Here is a 19,425-nt window from a genome sequence, read left to right as displayed (position 1 = left end):
ATGGGAGTCTGGCTAGTATTCTGAGGCGGTTGTGTGGTGGGGAAAGAGCCGATTTGAAAACAAAAGCATCAAGACAGCAACACAGCAGGTTTGCTTCTTTGTGAAGTAAAAGGAAATACTTGCTCCTTGAGTTTGGTTAGTAGCACAGTTCCGGTTTTCACTTTTAGCCGGTGTTTTAACGAACATCCATCCGTGCTTGGTTTTCTGTTGGTTTCTAGACTTTATGCCATAATACTGGTTCTGTGGTAGTAAATTGCTGTAGAAAGAAAGAGTAAGATAGATGCAAACAGGTTGGCATGTCAAAAATCTAGTGTATTTGATAATATTTTAAAGTGAGAATACACCAAGGTATTTCTTTCCATCTTTGTTGTTCATTTTTCCAGGCTGGAATCTTTAGTCAATTCACTTTAAACTAAGGAAAGTTTTTTCAGTGTCTGAGCTAATGGAAGTATTTCTCCTCTCCTCTTCAATTTTTGGTGTTGTCAGCTGCCCGTATTCTGATGTCAACTTGAACAAAGAACATATCTTACCAGATCGTTTAAGTGGAGAGATGCCGCTAGCCAGTCCATCTGTCCCCAAGAACAGAAAGACAGAAGTAAATGAAAGATCAGCCTCTCCTGTAATCAAGTAATTAAGATCTAAATAGTATTAACAACTTACAATAATATCATTTTATTTAACTGCTATATTACATAATTTACGGAACTTGAAGGCTGTATTATCTCAAAAGGCCTGTGCTTTTCTCTACATTACCATTTTCAGAGAAGAAATGGCCCTGTTAGAGCTGAGCCTGCAGATGATTGAGCTGACAAAAACTGATGTTGATTTCATTATGTATGATTTAGCAAGAATGCATTTTCACTCCTGCTAAGTGTGCAGACCATTAAGATGTTAATTATTGTTTAAATCTATTGTTTAATGGTTTATTTCGCTTGTGGAAATGATTCATTTTGTTTTTACATTTGCTAGAGCAGTTTCACTGATATGTATATATGAGTGTTGATGCTTGAAAAACAGCCCTAATAAATTTCAGAAGGGTAGCTGTGTTAGTCTGTTTCAGCAAAAACGACGAGGAGTCTTGTGGCACCTTAAAGACTAACAAATTTATTAGACCATAAGCTTTTGTGGGTTATGACCCACTTTTTCAGATGTATGAAGTGGGTCATAGCCCGCGAAGCTTATGCTCTAATAAATTTGTTAGTCTTTAAGGTGCCACAAGAGTCCTCGTTGTTTCAGCCCTAATAAATTTGGTTTTACTGGGGGGAAAGTGAGGAATCAAATTACTGGGGGTGAGTTTTGCAAGAACAGCAACAGGTGTGGAGTTAAGGCCTTGGGACGATTTATTCTTCTTGGAGTGCTTGCTCATGTCCATTCCATGTTAGGTGTGCAGGCGCTGCATGCGCCGTTGCTGGAGATTTTTCCCTCAGTGGTATCTGTCACACTCACTCTAGTGCCCTGTGATGCTGCGCCGATATAAGGGGCCCGGCTGCGCCACATTAAGAATCCTGGATTCTTAATTATCTCAGGAAACTGAGGTTCCACATGGTCTCCCTGGTCTCCATTATTCCCTCTCTGGTTCCATAAGACTGGTATGCCTCAAGTCAAAAGATGCCTATTTCCACATCTCCATCTTCCGGGGCCACAGAAGATTCCTCAGATTTATTGTAAACCAGTTCATCATCCTCCCATTTGGCCTGTCAGCAGCCCCTCGGGTTTTCAAAAAATACATGCCGGTGATGGCAGCCTTCCTCAGAAGGCACACCGTTCAAGTCTATCATTACCTTGATGACTGGCTGTGATCAACGGCTGGTCCGAGGCTCAGATGAAAGCCAGCATCATCCTGGTCCAAGCCACCTTCTGTGTCTTGGGCCTATTGATAAATGAGCAAAAGTTGTCTCTTGTTCCCTCCAGAGGATAGAGGTTATTGGAATGGTGCTTGATTCTACCTGGTCCAGAGTCTTCCTCCTAGAGTCTCAGCTCCAAACAATGTTGGCTTTGATATCCAAGGTCAGGGCCAACCTGGTCATGATAGTCCATTTTTGCCTCAAACTTTTGGGTCACATGGCTGTGTGCATTTACGTGGTACGACATACAAAACTACACCTCAGACCCCTTCAAGTTTGGCTGGCTTATGTGTACCATCACCACTTGGAATAGGTGCTTATGGTCCCCATTCTAGTCCTTGTCTCTCTCAACTGGTGAAGAGATCCCCGTTCAGTATGTGCAGGAGTTAACTTTTTTACCCCTCAACCTTCCATATCCCAAATTTCAGATGCATCCAAACTAGGTTGGCGGGCTCACCTCAAGCGCCTCAGGACCTGTGGTCCCAGGAAGAGCTCTCCTTGCACTTAAACATCAGCGAGCTCAGAGCGGTCCGCTTAATTTTCCAAGTGTTCCTACCCCAGATTATGGACTATGTTGTATGAGTGCTCACGGACAACATGGCAGCCATGTTTTACATCAACAGACAGGAAAGAGTGTGTTCGTCTACCCTGTATCAAGAGACCATTCACCTGTGGGACGTCTGGGAGCCTGGAAGATCACCTCTTTCACCTGGTCTTTCTCCTCTCACCACAAGTAATCCCTTCACTCAGAGGAGACCAGATCCATCTTCCAGAGGTGGAGCTCTCCTCTGTAGACCTGTTCGCAACCAAACAGAACAGGAAATGCCAATAGTTTTGCTCACTGCACAGTCACGATCCTGGCTCTCTCTCAGATGCCTTCCTACTTGCATGGACAGAATTCCTGTTCTGTGTGTTTTCTCGCATTCTTCTAGTGCACAAGGTCCTTCTGAAAGTCAAGCGAGACAAAGCAAGGGTCATCCTTATAGCCCCAGCATGGCTGTGACAACACTGTTTTGGCACGCTGCTGGATCTGTCAGTAGCACCCCTGCTGCCACTCTCAACCCTCCTGGATTTGATCTCGCAAGATCACACGTTTATTCCATTTGAACCTCAGGACCTGACCACATTTAAGCTCCATGGTTGAACCCGGCAGAGCAGGCCCGTTCAGAACAAGTCCATCAAGTCTTGCTAGGTAGTAGGAAACTGTCTACTAGAGTGAACTTATCTAGCCAAGTGGAAGCATTTCTTGGTGTGGTCTTCCCAGCGAGGATTCTCACCAATTCAATCACCCTTCCAGTTCGTGTTGGAATACTTGCTCCATCTGAAACAACAGGGCCTAGCCCTTTCATCTCTCAAGGTGCATCTGGTGGCTTTCTCAGCCCTCCAGTGGACGGTTGGTTTGTCTTCTCACACAAAATGTCCATTTGCTTCCTCAAAGAATTAAAAGACTTTACGCTCAAATTTGCAAACTACCATGGAACCTAAACCTAGTCCTGCTAAGACTCACGAGCCCCCCCCTTTGAGCTGCTGATGTTGTGCCCTCAGTTGTATTTCTCCTGGAAGATTGCCTTCCTGGTAGCACTTACCTTGGCCAGAAGGGTCTCAGAAATCAGGGCCCTTACATTGGAACCCCCATATACAGTGTTCTATATAACGACATGGTTCAACTGCGCCCCCTCCCAGCATTCCTCCCAAAGATGGTCTTGCAGTTTCATAATAATCAGGCTATTTTCTGGGCAGTTTTCTTCCCGAAATTGCACAAGAATTCAGAGGAACTGTGTCTCCACACACTAGATCTTAGACATCCCTGGCCTTTTACATTGAGAGGACCAAGCCGTTCCATAAATCCATGCTCCTTTTTGTGGAGTAGCAGACAAGATGAAGGGCCTACTGCTGTTAGCCCAGAGAATTTCATCCTGGATCACTTCCTGCATTTGTATGTGCTATGAGCAGGCAGGTGTCCCAACTCCTGCCATCTTGACTGCTCATTCAAGAAGAGCTCAGGCTTCGTTAGCGGCGTTTCTGGCCAAGGTCCCAATCCAAGACATCTGCAGAGCAGCGACCTGCTCATTGTTAAATACCTTCTCCTCCCAGTACACTATCACCCAGCAGGCAAGAGATTGTCAAGTTTGGTAGAGTAGTGTTGCAATCCACGTGTTCATGAGCTCTGAGCCCTCCTCCTCGGGTCCCCTTAGGGAGTCACATACCGTGGAATGGACTTGAGCAAGCACTCGAAAAAGAAAAGAGTTACTAACCTTTCCATAACTGTTGTTCTTCGAGATGTGCTCTTCATGTCCATTCCATGATCCACCCTCCTGGCTCTTTGTCAGAGTTAGCTGGCAAAAAGGAACTGAGAGGATGTGGGGCCATCCGGCTCCTTGTACTGGCGCCTTAGCGCAGGGCACCAGAGGTTGCTAGAGCTGGTCTGACGGATATCACTGAGGCAGAAATCTCTGGCGACGGTGCACACTGCACACACACACCTAACGTGGAATGGACATGAGCAAGACCTCTCAAAGAGCAACTGTTTTGGAAAGGTTAGTAACTTTTTTAATTAGAAGCACTGGGAGAAAATGGTTGGAGTGGCAAGGGGCTCCTTATATGTTTATTTTCAACAGTTTCAAGCTTTTACACTAAAATCAACTGCAAATACCTGGAGTGGGGAGGGGTTTGCAATATTTCTAAGGGCTATATTTGAGTGAAATGTGCTAATGGTGACATTTTTGCAGTCCAGAATTTCACTCAGTTTTCACTTATTATGCCCTTGAATTTTGAATATGTAGTAGTTTAAGCGCTGTTTTCATGGAAAAGCCCCACTTTAAGTTAAAAACAAAGAGGGTGTTCAGCTATTAGAAGTTCACTATCTGGTTAAATTATCCCCAAATTGTAGGATTGTGCTAATGTATTAGAACTAGAAAGTAAAATTGACTACAAACTGACTAGTTCTGTTGGTGCCTACAGTAACTTCACTTCAGTGGGAATAGTATCAGGCCCTAATCTGTTTTGATTGTCCGAGACACAAGAATGCATGCATTTTTTAAAGCAAAAACTGTGAAAAGAAATTTTAAAATTCTTTTGTATTCATATTATACTGGTAGACTTTTCAAAAGCACTCAGTGTTGGGCGAACTCTACTCCCATTGAAGTCAGTGGGAGTTTTACCTGTGACAATGCGGATAAATTTACACCGCATTTTGGAGCAAGTGGCAGTGAGCCTCCAATCCCAGGTCAACAGACTTGAGCTAGGAGGGCTGGCGAGTGCTCTAAAAATAGCTGTATACCTAGTGCTTTGAAGTTGTGGCTGGAGTTGGAGATCCAGTTTTGTCAGTTTGTAAAGTTTTCTTAGTAGCAGGGAAGGACATTTTATTTTTCTTTAAATATGTGATTTCTTGCTGTATCAGTATTTCTTTAATTACAGCAATGAATCTTCAACGACATAGAAAATAAACTGTCAGCTCATATTTCAAAACTTTATCAATTTGTTTTAATAGTGACAGAAAATGTCCTAGCCCTGGTCACACTGGCTCAAAATCTTCAGCTCATAACCGATCATCTGGGAAATCTGTGTCAGAGACGACAAAGCAAGAAGATACAGAAAATAAATCTCCTTGCAAAGAGCTTCTATTATGTGATGCCAAAGACAAGAAACCCTCTAGGTATGTGTCTTTCAACTACCTTTGAAATATGGATTGTTTGGAAACTGCATGTAAAATGCAACTTGTTACATAAATACAGTACAATGATTTATTAGTGAAATTCCAAAGAAAGGTGTGGGGAGACATGAGGAAGCCATGCAGTTGTCTCTAAATTAAATACTAGAATAATAGTGTGTCATAATGTATACAGCTAGTGAATAATGCAAAGCATAGGGAAAAATGAGGGGATACATGTATTCCTGAACAGGGAAATTATTGACTCTATAGAGGTAAGGAATTTCCCTGCATTCTCCTTAAAAATAAATCACATTTTTAAATAAAAAGTGCTTATTTAACTAACTGAAGTTTTGTATTAGTTGTTTGGGCTGAAAGAAGCAATATGCTTTTAAGCTAGTTTTTAAAACAATCTAAATTTTAAAACAAATTTAAAGCTAGTTTTTAAAAGTAGACACTTCGACTAGTGTTATAGAAAAGTTATTGTCAATATATGTGAAATTAAAATGTATGCATTTCAGTGACTTCAGTGGGGCTTCATATGGGTAAAGCAATCTACTGAAGTTAAACTCATTGCAAATTTGAAGCCTTATTTTGGTGGCTATTATCCTACACTAGAATGAGACAGCCTTCCTTAATTCTATGCATCTTCATGTTATCTCAAACATTCATAACACCCATATTATAAGTGATGATTATAGCAAATTAGTTGAGATACAGTTCTCTACCTAGGAATATTAATCAAATAGAGTGGATATCTCAAAGTAAAGTTTAGATTATTGAAGTTTACTGCTTAATTAAGAAGCAGTTCAATCCCCTGAAACTTGGATTTACTCAGTGATTTCTTTCTTAATTAAGTATCTGCAAATCTACTTTTTGATATAGATGTTTACAAATAAAAAAAAGAATATAGCAGTAATTGAAAACTTTGAATAGACGCAGCCATGCATTCCACTTAGGTGTGTGCGCACCCAATGTAAATTTGTCTACCAGTACTTGTAGAGGGGCAGCACTAGCACCACATGGCTCTAGCCTCTCCTTTGGGTATATGAGGTGGCGCTGCTCCGAACCTCACTCAGTTCCCAGGGTGGGTGCAAGGATGTTTCGTGCGCTAGGCAAAACTTCCACCTTGTGCGCCCCCTCCTCCCGAGCCCTGTGGCAGCTCTCCGCACTCCTCCCCACCCTGAGGCGCCCCCGCCATGGCAGCTCAGCCGTGAGGGCCCCCCCATGGCATCTCCCCCCAGCTCACCTCTGCTCCGCCTCCTCCCCAAGCATGCCGTTGCCGCTTCACTTCTCCCACCTCCTAGGCTTGTGGCACCAATCAGCTGTTTGGCGCCGCAAGCTTGGGAGGGAGAGAAGCAGGGCGGGGCGGCATGCTCAGGGGAGGAGGCAGAGCAGAGGTGATCTGAGGCAGGGAGCAGATCGCCTATGTTCCACGCCCCTCCTGCCCGAGGTCCCTCCGCCTAAAGGCTGACAACGACTGGGGTGGCCGAAGATCTGGCCGCCGCCAAAGGACCCGAAATTCCACCCCCCAAATGCTAGCTCCCTAGGCGACTGCCTAGGTCATCTAATGGGTGCACCAGCCCTGTCAGTTCCTTTACACCAGCCATGGCTGGAATCAGAGTTCTGTGTGGTCTTAACCTCACAACCTCTCAACTAGTTTAGTTTTCTCTTGTAAATAGTTAGTAGAACACTGAGTGCTAGATTAGCATTAGTTGTGATAATTTAGATTTTCTCGGTGATGCCCTCATGGGGGTTTAAACACTGTTCTTCGTGTGGGGGAGCAATTCCCAACTGTGGTCCCTGCTTCAGTACTGAGGCGATCGTCAGGCTGGAAACTGTCGTGGGGTTCTAAGTATGCTTCCACTTCACATTCCAGAGCAGGCACCTCTCTGAAGAAGCAGAGGAGCCATTCCCTGTCGACTGCTGAGGGAAAGGTCGTAAAAGACCAGTCGAGACCACTCAAGGTCTCAGGGTGACTCTTCCACCTCCCCCAGGAAAACTGTGGACTGGCATGGAGTTAGCTGCGCTGCTGTAAGGTCTCCCATGTAGCTGCTCTGTGCCAGTGAGAGAGAACTCTCCTGCTGGCATAATTAAACCACCCCAAACAAGCAGGGGTTGCTATGTTGGTGGAAGAGCATTTCTGTCTGTGGACATAGCTGTCCACACTGGCACTTTTGTTGGTGCAACTTATGTCGGTCAGCGGTGTATTTTTTCATACCCCGACCGGCAAAAGTTTTACTGACAAAAGGGCTAGTGTAGACAAAGTCTTAGTTTCCCAGACCTGAAGAAGAGGTCTGTGTAAGCTCGAAAATGTCTTTCTCTCACCAACAGAAGCTAGGCTAATAAAAGGTATTACCTCACCCACCTTGTCTTGCTAATATCCTGGGACCAGCACGGCTACAACGCTGCATATTTATGGTACCTCAGATAACTATTGGTTCAAGAAACTGACGCATTTCCAGTCTGTGAAATCAGAAAACAAAATTACTTTATGGGGAGAATATTTGTAATGGAAATAGTCAACTTTATTGCAGGTACTAGGCATATAATCTTTAAACTTCCATGCAAAATTTAGATATGGAATCAATAGAAAGTTAATCCATTTCCTGAAAATAGATACAGTAGATTTTCCATAGAAAGTAATAGAAAAAATGAAGTAATACTTTTATCAGTAATAGTCAAGATTTTTTATAATCCCAAATATGATTCTTCACAATAAACACTGCTGCCTAAAAGAGTACCTTTAACAATTTCTTTTTAAACTGAAATTGGGTTTGTGAAATACAGGACAAAGCAAAGAAAAATTACCATAGGGCCTCTTATTTTGATCAATAGTATGCCAACAGAAAATGGAAGAGAATTATATAATTTGTGTGTGTGTGTAGACAGCACATTCAAATTCTATTATTGATTCTCCTTTTTTAATAAGTGGAAAATACATCATAACTCAAACATCTTGAAACATACAGAGTACAAAAATTGAGATAAAAGATATAAGAAAAAAATTGATCCCAGCTATTTTTAGCGAGTAGAATAAAAGGTAAATTAAGTATCTGGTTATACTTCCAGGTCATTAAAGATTTTCCTTATAAAATGTAGGCAGCAATTACAGTATTGACAATACATAAAGGTGTTTTTAATTTTATAACAAGCAATTATGGCCTGATGCAAGTCTCATAGAAATCAGTGGAGAGACTTTGAGTTCAGTGGGAGTTGGCTCAAGCCCTTAATGAGCATGATACAGTAACTGCAATCGATTGCAAACAAACAAAAGCTCACTCTTAACCTATTAGAAGGATACAATCATGTACAGGAGTAAAAGATAATTGCCTCAAACAGAATAGTCAAGGCCAAGATCTTCAGAAGTAGGAGTCTAGATTTAGTCTTCTCAATTCATACATTTAGTCTTCTCAATCATCCTAAATTAGTGGCCTGATTTTTCAAACGTGCTGAGTCCCCACTGAATGCCACAGGATTGTCTTTCAGTTTAATAGAGAAAAGGGGGCCACTGTGCCCTAACTCTGAGTATACAATAGATTTTTAATCAAGATACCTGTTAAAGGAATGTGTAATGCTCAAAATAGTTTATCACAAAGCTGAGGAGGTTTCCAGGCTCTCTGGCATCCTGTTACATATTATATTATATTGTTCTTGTTGTTTTGTTATATTATTAAATGTTTTCACAACTCTTGGGAGGAATAGCTAAAGGTATAAAAATTATGCTAGTAACTACTTATTAAAGTGTTAATTAGCATAGTAGATCATAAATTCTCTCTTTTACATGTTTGGTAGGATGACTAACAGTCACTGTTTACGATCTAGCTACAGCTGATTGGACAGAATCTGTTCATGAAACATATAATTAGGGCTATCAATCGCAATTAACCCAAATAAAATTAACTCTATTAAAAAAATTAATCACGATTAATTGCAGTTTTAATCACACTGTTAAACAATAATAGAATACCAATTTAAATTTATTATAAATATTTTGGATGTTTTTCTGTGTTTTTAAATATATTGATTTCAATTACAACACAGAATACCAAGTGTATAGTGCTCACTTTATAGTATTATATTTTATTACAAATATTTGCACTGTAAAAAAGATAACTGAAAAATACTGTTTCTTTTCACCTCAGACAAGTACTGAAGTGCAATCTTTATTGTGAAAGCGCAACTTACAAATGGAGATTTTTTTTTTTGTTATGTAACTGCACTCAAAACAGTGTAAAATTTTAGAGCCTGTAAGTCCACACAGTTATACTTCTTGTTCAGCCAATCGCTAAGACAGACAAGTTTGTTTACATTTATGGGAGATACTTCTGCCTGCTTCTTATTTACAATGTCACCTGAAAGTGAGAATGGGCGTTCTCATGGCACTTTTGTAGGTGGCATTGCAAGGTATTTACATGCCAGACATGCTAAACATTTGTATGTCCCTTCATGTTTCGGCCACCATTCCAGTGGACATGCTTCCATGCTGATGACACTTGTTAAAAAAAAAATGTGTTAATGAAATTTGTGACTGAACTCCTTGGGGAGAATTGTATGTCTCTTGCTTCATTGTTTTACCCTATTCTGCCATATATTTCATGTTATGGCAGTCTCAGGTGATGACCCAACACACGTTCGATTTAAGAACACTTTCATTGCAGTTTTGACAAAATGCAAAGAAGGCACCAAGATGATATTTCTAAAGATAGCTACAGCACTCAATCCAAGGTTCACGAATCTGAAGTGCCTTCCCAAATGTGAGAGGGATGAGGTGTGGAACATGCTGTCAGAAGTCTTAAAAGAGCAGCACTCTGATTCAGAAACTACAGAACCCGAACCACCAAAAAAGAAAATCACGGCGTCTAACTCAAATGATGAAAATGAACATGCGTCAGTCTGCACTGCTTTGGTTCGTTATCAAGCAGAGCCAGTCATCGGCATGGAAGAATGTTCTTGGGAATGGTGGTTGAAGCATGAAGAGGCATACAAATGTTGAGCATATCTGGCATGTAAATACCTTGCAATGCCAGTTACAATAGTGCCACGCCAATGCCCATTCTCACTTTCAGGTGACGTAGTAAATAAGAAGCGGGCATAATTATCTCGTTTGTCTTAGCGATTGGCTGAACAAGAAGTAGGACTGAGTAGACTTGCAGGCTCTGAAGTTTTACGTTGTTTTGTTTTTGAGTGCATTTATGTAACCAAAAAAAAAAATCTCCATTTGTAAGTTGCACTTTCACAGTAAAGAGATGATGCACTACAGTACTTGTCTGAGGTGAATTGAAATATACAATTTCTTTTATCTTTTTTACAGTGCAAATATTTGTAATAAAAAATAACACTATAAAGTGAGCACTGTACACTTTGTATTCTGTGTTTGTAATTGAAATCAATATATTTGAAAATGTGGAAAACATGCAAAAATATTTAAATGGTATCTATTATTGTTTAACAATGCGATTAAAGCTGATTAATCATTATTTTTTTAATTTCTTGATTATTAATTTTTTAATTGTTTGACAGCCCTACATATAATTTTTTAAAATATAGGACGGGGGAGGGAGAAATGCTATGTTATGTTGGATTCCTTAATCTCTCTCTCTTTTTATTTCACATGAAGAAAGAATATTTACACAATATTATTAAATGGGTAGATAGGGATATTAAAATTGCCATGCTTGAACAGACTAATTTGGCCATCTAATTCAATATTCCACTTTCAAGAGTAGTTTAAACTTGATGTTTCAGGCAAAATAGAAACTCCCCTCTCCTCCCCCAGTATAATTATGGTCAGAAATTAACCAAAAGTCTGTAGAATGTCCTTCTCCACATAGATTCTATGGACATTTTAGGAGAATCTTTGTAAAAAGAAAATTGGAGCTTGTAGAATTAAATTCAGTCAGAGCCTATGAAAACATGAATAAAGTAACACATTTATTTTATAGTTTAATTTATTTTAAATAAATAAAATTGACTGTTATTTCACCTAGATTAGTCTATTTTTTCCCAAAATTCTTCCCATAAGATTTTTCATACCTGTTTCCAGATCGTGCCCTCAGGCTGTTTCCATTAGAGATTTTCAGACTTTCTCTCTTTCCCTTCCTCCTAGACATCCATATTTTTTTAAATGTTGGTTAGAACATTCAGTTATTTGCACCTTTAAAATCTGCAACTTTTTCCCCTTGGGACAACCTTTCAGATTTCTCCAATATGCATTCCTCCAACATCCTTCAGTCAGTTGTTTTTTTCATATGCATTTTTATTAAGTTGATACTGAAATATATATATTTTACTGACATCATGCAATTTTTAGAGAAAATAATTCCCATGCTTGCTCGCTCGCTCTCTCTCTCTCTCTCTAAAACACACTCAAGTGAATTTACTTAGCAAGTGAATTTAAGTAGTAAGAACAAGACAAAAAAAAGAGGAGCAGAACAGAAAATAGCTCCATGTTCAATCCTGAAATGACCTGTGCTAATATGTAGGCATATATTTAATCATATAATTCTAGCAAAGCAGACCATGTTTCTTCAAAGGGACAAAACTGTGACTTTACACAGACTCTCTCAAGATAGATCCGTCGGCTTGTTGTAGTGAAGAGCAAGTTCGACTTGTTCTTTTGCCTTCCATTTTTCTAGGATGTTATTTTTTGTGAATTAATGAAGTTGTGACTACATCCAATAAATCCCTTATCTCTTCATTGTATCAAGGAAATCAAATTAAACTGTGTAACCTGTTGCCAGACACTTTGAACTATCTGGCAGTTCCACAGCTTGTGTCTGAGTGAACCATTCAGCTCATCAGAGTTTTTATGATAATTTGCATTTGGCCATCTATCCTCATCTTTTCTGTAATCCAGCATATCCAAAGCAGGATCTAGTCTACAGCCCAGCATCTCCCATGATTCTGATAGGAATGGTTTTATTCCCTTCCTGTCTTCAGTTTCTGGAGGCTGTGCAAAGCTGCAGCATAGTCTGTGCTAGCCATGCTCCCCTTTCCTGCTTCCTACCAAATCTTCTGCCTCGGTGGCAGTAGTCAAGTGGTGGTTTGCTCCACTCCTGTCTTTTTCTGTTTGTAATTTGTAGGTGTTTGGGGGGGCAGTTAAGGTGTTTTTATTTATATTCAAGCCTCCTTTCCTCCTCCTGGTCCTGGATCTGAGCAGCACAATGGTCACAGCTCCTGGAGCCTCTGTTGCAGTTGCTGTTCTCACCTTGCTTCTCCACCAAGCTCCTCTGCTCCCCTTTCAGGCTTGACAGACCAACTATACAAGCAGTGGGCAAACTCCAAAAGGTGCACTGCGTGTTAGCCAGCTTTCTCAAGGCTGGCAGAAGGTAAAACATGCCCAGCCTGTACCCAGCCAGCCAATCCTATCTGTCCTAAGGCACACTGCTCTAAGTCAGACAGGCATGTTGGGGCCGCTGTCACCCCAAGTAGCCTTGACTCCACTGCAGAAAAACCTGACCAGGAGAGACCAAGCAGAACAGGGAGAGGCTCTGGGAAGTAGGAGGACTTTATCCAGCAAAGCCAGGGGATAAGCCATGGGATAAGTCCTGGGGTAACGAGATCTCAAAGCTAAGACCCTTCCTGAGCTATGGGTCCCCCCACAAGTCCTAAAGTGGGTCCTAGCATCCCTCGGGAGAGCAGCAGGGCTCCTACACGGTTCTCCTTCTTTACACGATGAATCGGGGTTTTCATGATACTCTGAGGTAAGTCCTGCAAAACCCAGAGACTCTGGGTCTCAGAAAGGCAAAAGCAAATGTGTCCTTCACAAGGGAGTGAGTACTGTTGTTAAATTAATCTTAATAAACTAGTGGGGTGAAAAGTAGGGGTTTATCCCTCTTCTCCTTTGCCTTCTCCCCCAAGGGACTGATTGCTGGGGTTTATCTTCTTCACAGAGTCTCTTTCACAGTGCTCTGTACCACACTTATCCTTTCTTGCCCCCTGACTCTGCAGTATCTCTGGGCATGCAGAGACTCCTGTGCCACCCTGCCTTAAGCTGCAAGCTAAGAGAAATTGTGCCTGTCTGGCTTTCAGCCCAAGAACCCTCACTCCATCAGGGAAAGGGACTAAGCTTTGAGGCAGCAACAGAATGCGAATTGTGCCTTCTGATCATGAGCCATAAACCTTTGCTCTGCCAGGGAAGTGAGCTCACACTCTGAAAGGCAGGAAAGGATCTCCCTGTTTACTCCTCCCCTGCTCCACAGACTGACTCTATATTAGAGCCTGAAGCACTTCAGCTAGCCTTTCGGCAGACCAGAGGCACGTGTGGATTCCACTCCCCACAAAGCTGCACCTTCATGGAATTACAGAGAGGTAAGTGAGAATTCCCTTCCCATGTTCAAAATTACCCTGATTTCTTGAGTAAAGCTCCAGGTGGTACTAGGTTGTTCCTACAGCACTTACTTGGGTGCTAGCCAACCTGGTGGAGTAAGCAGGCAACCTTTCAGGCTCCCAGGGACAGCTGACAAGCTGTTTTCACAATTGAGGTATGTGTTTCAGTAACTCCTCTCTGGTGTGGTCCCCAGCCCCGGATCAACAATGTACTGCCTCCTCCCATAAACAGCCAGGGGATGAAGTAGCACACATGCAAAAAAACTATCAAACTTTTCTAAGACAGGATGTCAATCATTGGCATGCGAGGAACATGTTAATATTAGTGAAGCATATCTTTCTTGTCAAGCATTATGATAATATGTTTTCCCATTGTTGCCTCCTTTGAGGGCATCATAAGATCCAAAAGAGGACACCTGATTAAACCAAAAGTTAAACTAAGATATTTGTTTATATATGTAAAACAAAAAAAAAATATTGGGGAGCCTACGGTTGGTGCAGCAGTAGCTCCATCAGTCACAGCTTCAGAAGGGGACTTCCTTCCAAAACACTCCAAAGACCTCAAGAGTGGCACACTCTGCAGCCTCAGCTATAACTGTTCAGACCAAAGGGGTTTTTTTTTATATTTAGTAAGGAAAGCCTATTTTGTAGTAAACAAGCGGCTCATCTTCTAGGACTATGATCCTTTTTTGCTGTAAGACATCTCTGGTCCTATCTTGGTCAAACTCTTGATGTGATTTGTCACAAGCAATGGATTCTAACTTGGTTGCTACAAGGATGTTATGTTACGCCAATGAATAGTCATCACTCATCCTAATTGAATATCTTGTGCTTCCAAACTTACAGGTGAGGAACTGTTGGGAGAAACGTTAGAGAAATTAGTAGCTGATGCTGCAGAGAAGCCTCAGCTTTGGGGTCAAAGCCAGCACAGCAATCCATTGGTTGCTACCAACACCAGTGGTAACCAGAAAGAGATTGTGACCCTGTCGGGGTGGGGAGAATCTGGAGCAGAAGCTTCCAAGGAAACCTAAATGAATTTTCCTCCAAACCAACAAAATCCTAAGCATGACAAAGATTCTTCCTTTTGATCCACCCTCCCCACCCAGAAACTTAAGTAGGTGCAGCAAAGCAGAGCTCACAGGACTCTGGATAGCCGCCCCCACCCCAAGCACATGGTTTTGCAATGACACCAGGAAAAGCTTCCTAGTTCTCTTGATAAACAGAGTTGGAGCGGAGAAAGACAGTAGACAGATTATAGAAGATCTAGGATCTGATATTCATACTGGACAAATGCATGAGGCCATTCATAGCTCAGTGTCTCTAGCTACTGGATCTGCTGGTCTCGCACATATGGGTTTCCCCATAGATAAAGTCACATGCTAAGTGTCTCCATGCCTTTCTTCTGAGAGTATGGGACCATTCCTCTGTATACATGCAAATCTAGGGACTGGATTACCTAAAATGATGGACAGTCCCAAGGACCGTCCAGAGGCGTCTTCCCATATGCCTTCCAGGCCTGCAGGTTCTCAATAGATGCCAGTTTGGGAAGGAGGGGCACTTTTGGGACCAAGAACAATGTAGGATATCTGAAGCTCCAGGAGGAGGAACCACAGTTGCCAAACAAGCTCTATTGAGATTTTAGAGTTACCTAGAGGACAACCATGTCTTGGTTTGTCAGCCAGACAACATGACCACGGTTGCATGCATTCACAACCAAGGGTGAACAAGAAGTGATGGAGACCATGGAATGGGAAGACAAGACTCTCCCTTAACTAAAGACAATACATGTAAAAGGGGAGCAGAACCAAAAGCAGATACAAAGTCAACTACACTAAGTGATATTTGAGGCAGGAAGTCTCCACTCTAATTTTGCAGACATGTGGTCTCTCCTCAGTCAACCTGTTTGCCAGTTGCAAGAATGAATAACAGCCACAATTCTTCACTTGAAAAGCAGACCCCAAGTCAGTGGAGTCAGATGCTGTGTTGACAGATGGAAGCAAAACCTGCAATACACATTTCTTGCCCTTCTCTCTCCTAAGAATGGTGATCCAAAAGATAAGTTGAGAAGAAGCAAGAGTAATCGCATTAAGTCTATACTGACCATCCTGGTTCTCCAGTCTGATAGAATTGAAAGCTGAAACACCGTTTCATCTTCCATCGAGACCTGACATCTTTTTTCCACAGTCCATTCCTCCATCCAACCCCAGATAGTCTTCAGCATTAGGCTGAGTGGAGCTGTCTTCCAAAGTGATCGGAACTCTGCTCTTACCCAAGAGTTTCCACTCTAAAAACTACTCCTCTGTGTGGACCAAGCTCAGTACATGGTGCCAAGAGTGCAGTGAAGATCGAAGGGACACTGGGATTCCAGCCACTTCAGACTTAATTCAGGAAAGTGTGGATAAGGGCCTTCACGCCAGCACCATGGCACACCTGGTATCAGCCCTAAGTAATGTACTACTCACAGGACCCTCAGGCTCCTTGGCGAAACCCTCAGATTTCTCAAAGCAATCAGATTGACTATATCAGCCGTCAGACCGGTTTTCCTGAAGTGGGACCTACCTCTGGTGTTGAAAGCGTGTAACCAGCCTTTGAATCTCTGACTTCCTTCCTTCATTCTGCCCAGGATCCATGGCAACCTCATGGACTGAAAAAGCATGCACTTCCACCACAGAGGTCTGCAGGGCAGCCTTGTGGGCATCTATTAACACCTCTATCAGACACTATGAAGTGGACTTTCTGTCTCTACAGAGGTCTCCTTTAGCAGGAAGGTACTGCAGTTGCTGGTCCACACATAGTCTTGTCATATGAGCAATTACAAAAGGGTAGGTCTTTCCTATTTCTTATGTTCATTTTTCTATCCTTCCCTACTCCTGTTCATTGATCACTACTTCTCATACATGTCAGAATTGTGGGAGATGCTAGGCTACCGAATGGAAAATTTATAATAATCTTTCTGCTAGCATCATCTCTTTCAATTCCAGCCACCTTAGATGGCTTCAGAGCCAAGGGTCAGCATTTTATTTGGATGGTTACCATATAGGCAGTGGCCTACTGTTCATAGTTAGTTGGCAATGAAGTTGTTGTTACTAATAATTTTGTAAGAGTTTGTTTTACAGCTTAGGAATGAATTGTCTGGCAGCAGGCAGGATGGGGTGGGCATGGCTGCACAAGCTGTGCTGCAGCTTTGAACAACCTCTGGAAACTACAGGCAGGAGGGGAATAGCCCATATGTATCAGAACTGTGGAATTTTTTGTTCCAACACTCAATTTTTTTAAATGTCTTTAAAACATGATCGTTTTCATAAGTGTAAGCTTGTAATGGTGCATTTACTTAATAATATTTTTGCATGGTATTATGCATTCATATGGCCAGTAATTGTAAGTGTCGAGTAATTGCAAATAGCTGGTAATTCTGTTTAATGTGTATTCAAGTACATATGCAGATATGTGTTCAATTTTGCAGTTGAGCCCCTGTGGATTTAATTATGTTTGACTCAATCCTTGTCCGTATAGAATTTTCTCTATTATCTCTTCATGGCTTCATGTTCCAGGTAGTCCTTTTCTTCACTGAGGTATATTTTGAGGAACTCTATCCACAGATTTATATAAGAAGGATTCTTTACTTAGTCCTCAGATACAGACTCAATACTATCTTCAACTGGTACTCAGAAAGCTGACTTCCATTTCCTTCTGTCACAATTCTGAGTATCCTGTGTACAAACAATTATTTATACTAGAAAATTTTGGTTTACAAAGTATTTTCTGAACTTCAATGTGTGGGAAAACTGCAGTGTTCATATGGAATGATCAAGAGATTAAAACTGAAGATAGATAGATGTGTTGGCAGGATTGGACCCAGAAGCATATTTTAGAAAATTGGGCAATTATAATTTTAAGGTAGATTTATAGCACTTTCACAGCTGCAAGGGAAACCTAACATAATAAGTACTCAGCTATGGAAATATTTACAATTAAGAAATAGGAATGCTCAAATTTGAGGATTAAATAAAGCCAATTTGCAAAATAAGTCTGAGATTCTTTAATTGTAATGCATTTAACTAAACTGGATAAAGCCCACTATATGGATATTTCTACTAAGATGGCTTTCTGATAAATAGTTAAAAGTCGGCATGTACTTTGTCACTATGCGGTTCCAGTGTTAACAACCACTGAGATAAATGGGGAAGTCGTGTGTTTCTCAGAGCTTTCATTTCGTGTGTACAGTCCGTGTACTGCAGCAGTTTATATTCATAAGACATTCTCTGCACATAGGGTTAGAAACCTAATTTTTATATAAATAAAAGCTTGAAATCTACAGCAACTCTTTACATTTGTGCCAAAGCATGGAATTCCTGCTGTACATATTTGAATTGTGCTTAGCTGTAATGCCCCTAGTTATTTTGTACTCTAATATAGCATAAGATGTAGATTTTTCTAGTCCGCTAAGTTCACTTGTACTATTTTTTTCAGTGTATCATGTGCAACACTGCTGATGTCAGTGAAGTTGTGCCCATCTTCCTGACGTCTAATTTAAGACCAAAATATTTATATGTATTTTAAAAATAGCTTCTGAGACCAGGTTACACTGTAAAGTTTTGTCAGCATAGTTATGTCAGTCAGGGGCAGGGGGCGGAGGGGGAAGCCACACCCCCTAGCCCGTATAGCTCTGCTGGCAAAACCCCCAATCTATACACAGCTGTGCCAATAAAAGGGTGCTTCTGTCAGCATTGTTAGTGCCATTCAAGGAGGTTGAATTGTTATGCCAACAGAAAAACTCCTTTTGTTAGCATAAACTGCGTTTACACTAGGGGGTTCTGCCAATATAGTTAAACCAGTGAAGGGGTACCAGCAAAGCATGTATTGTGTAGACAAGGCCTGTGATAAGACAAAGGGTCTGTTGGTCATTGAGCAACTTTCTTTTGCGTTGGAGGTGATGCAACACCTACATTGCCTGCCAATCCTATGTACCTATCTTAATTTGAAAGTTTTGCATTGTGGAATCTCAGATCAGATTTACAGCTTTGAACACAACAAACTAACATGTGAGTTTTATTTACATCCTTTTTGAGCCTCCATTTCAGAGTTTGGCCAGTAGGAACTATTACACATCTGCATCAATGGGAGTATATTATGGTTATAGTATAGTGTTATTCGTGTAAGTAACATGGCCTGTAATAAAGTTAATAAGGGCACTTGTGACATTTAAAAGGTTTAATGTAAGTTAATAAAAACTGAACACCTTGTTTTCCTCAGAGGAGGGCAGCAAGCTAAGGACTCTGCTGAAAAGGAAGAGTGTGAAGAAGAGGAGACAGAAAATGAGCTGTCAACCTTAAATGAAACTAGAGGTAACTTAGCAGTAATTTTATGTCTGGCACTAAGATCTGCAATATAAAAGCCAAATGACTTGTGAGCTACTATTTTATGATTCAGCTTATAGGCCAAATTCAATGTTGAAATAAGGAGGCACAATGCCATTGACTTCAAGTGAGTTGTGCCCTTTTATACCAGCAGCATATTTGATGCCTGTGGTTTTTTTTTGTCATCTTGTGGTCAGGGAAGAGTGTGCCTAGCACTTTATCACAGCTGTAAAAATGAGCGCTG

The 19,425-nt window shown here is 41.3% G+C and overlaps 1 protein-coding gene across 6 annotated transcripts in view; it reads left to right on the top strand.

Moving 5' to 3' along the window:
- The window catches only part of L3MBTL3 (L3MBTL histone methyl-lysine binding protein 3), a 164,441-nt gene that overhangs the window by 126,411 nt on the left and 18,605 nt on the right, over positions 1–19,425 (top strand). For all 6 annotated transcript variants that reach the window (XR_007773887.1, XM_050949544.1, XM_050949542.1 and 3 more), the window contains 3 exons: positions 487–627; positions 5,335–5,499; positions 19,078–19,169. Coding sequence is in view for 5 of the 6 variants with exons in the window: in XM_050949544.1 (XP_050805501.1) it covers positions 487–627; positions 5,335–5,499; positions 19,078–19,169 (398 nt within the window). In the remaining variant the exon portion in view is untranslated. The remainder of the gene's footprint in view (positions 1–486; positions 628–5,334; positions 5,500–19,077; positions 19,170–19,425) is intronic.

This window comes from Gopherus flavomarginatus, chromosome 4, assembly GCF_025201925.1.
Source record: "Gopherus flavomarginatus isolate rGopFla2 chromosome 4, rGopFla2.mat.asm, whole genome shotgun sequence".
NCBI classification, from domain to species: domain Eukaryota; kingdom Metazoa; phylum Chordata; order Testudines; family Testudinidae; genus Gopherus; species Gopherus flavomarginatus.
This window is presented reverse-complemented; position numbering and strand designations above follow the sequence as displayed.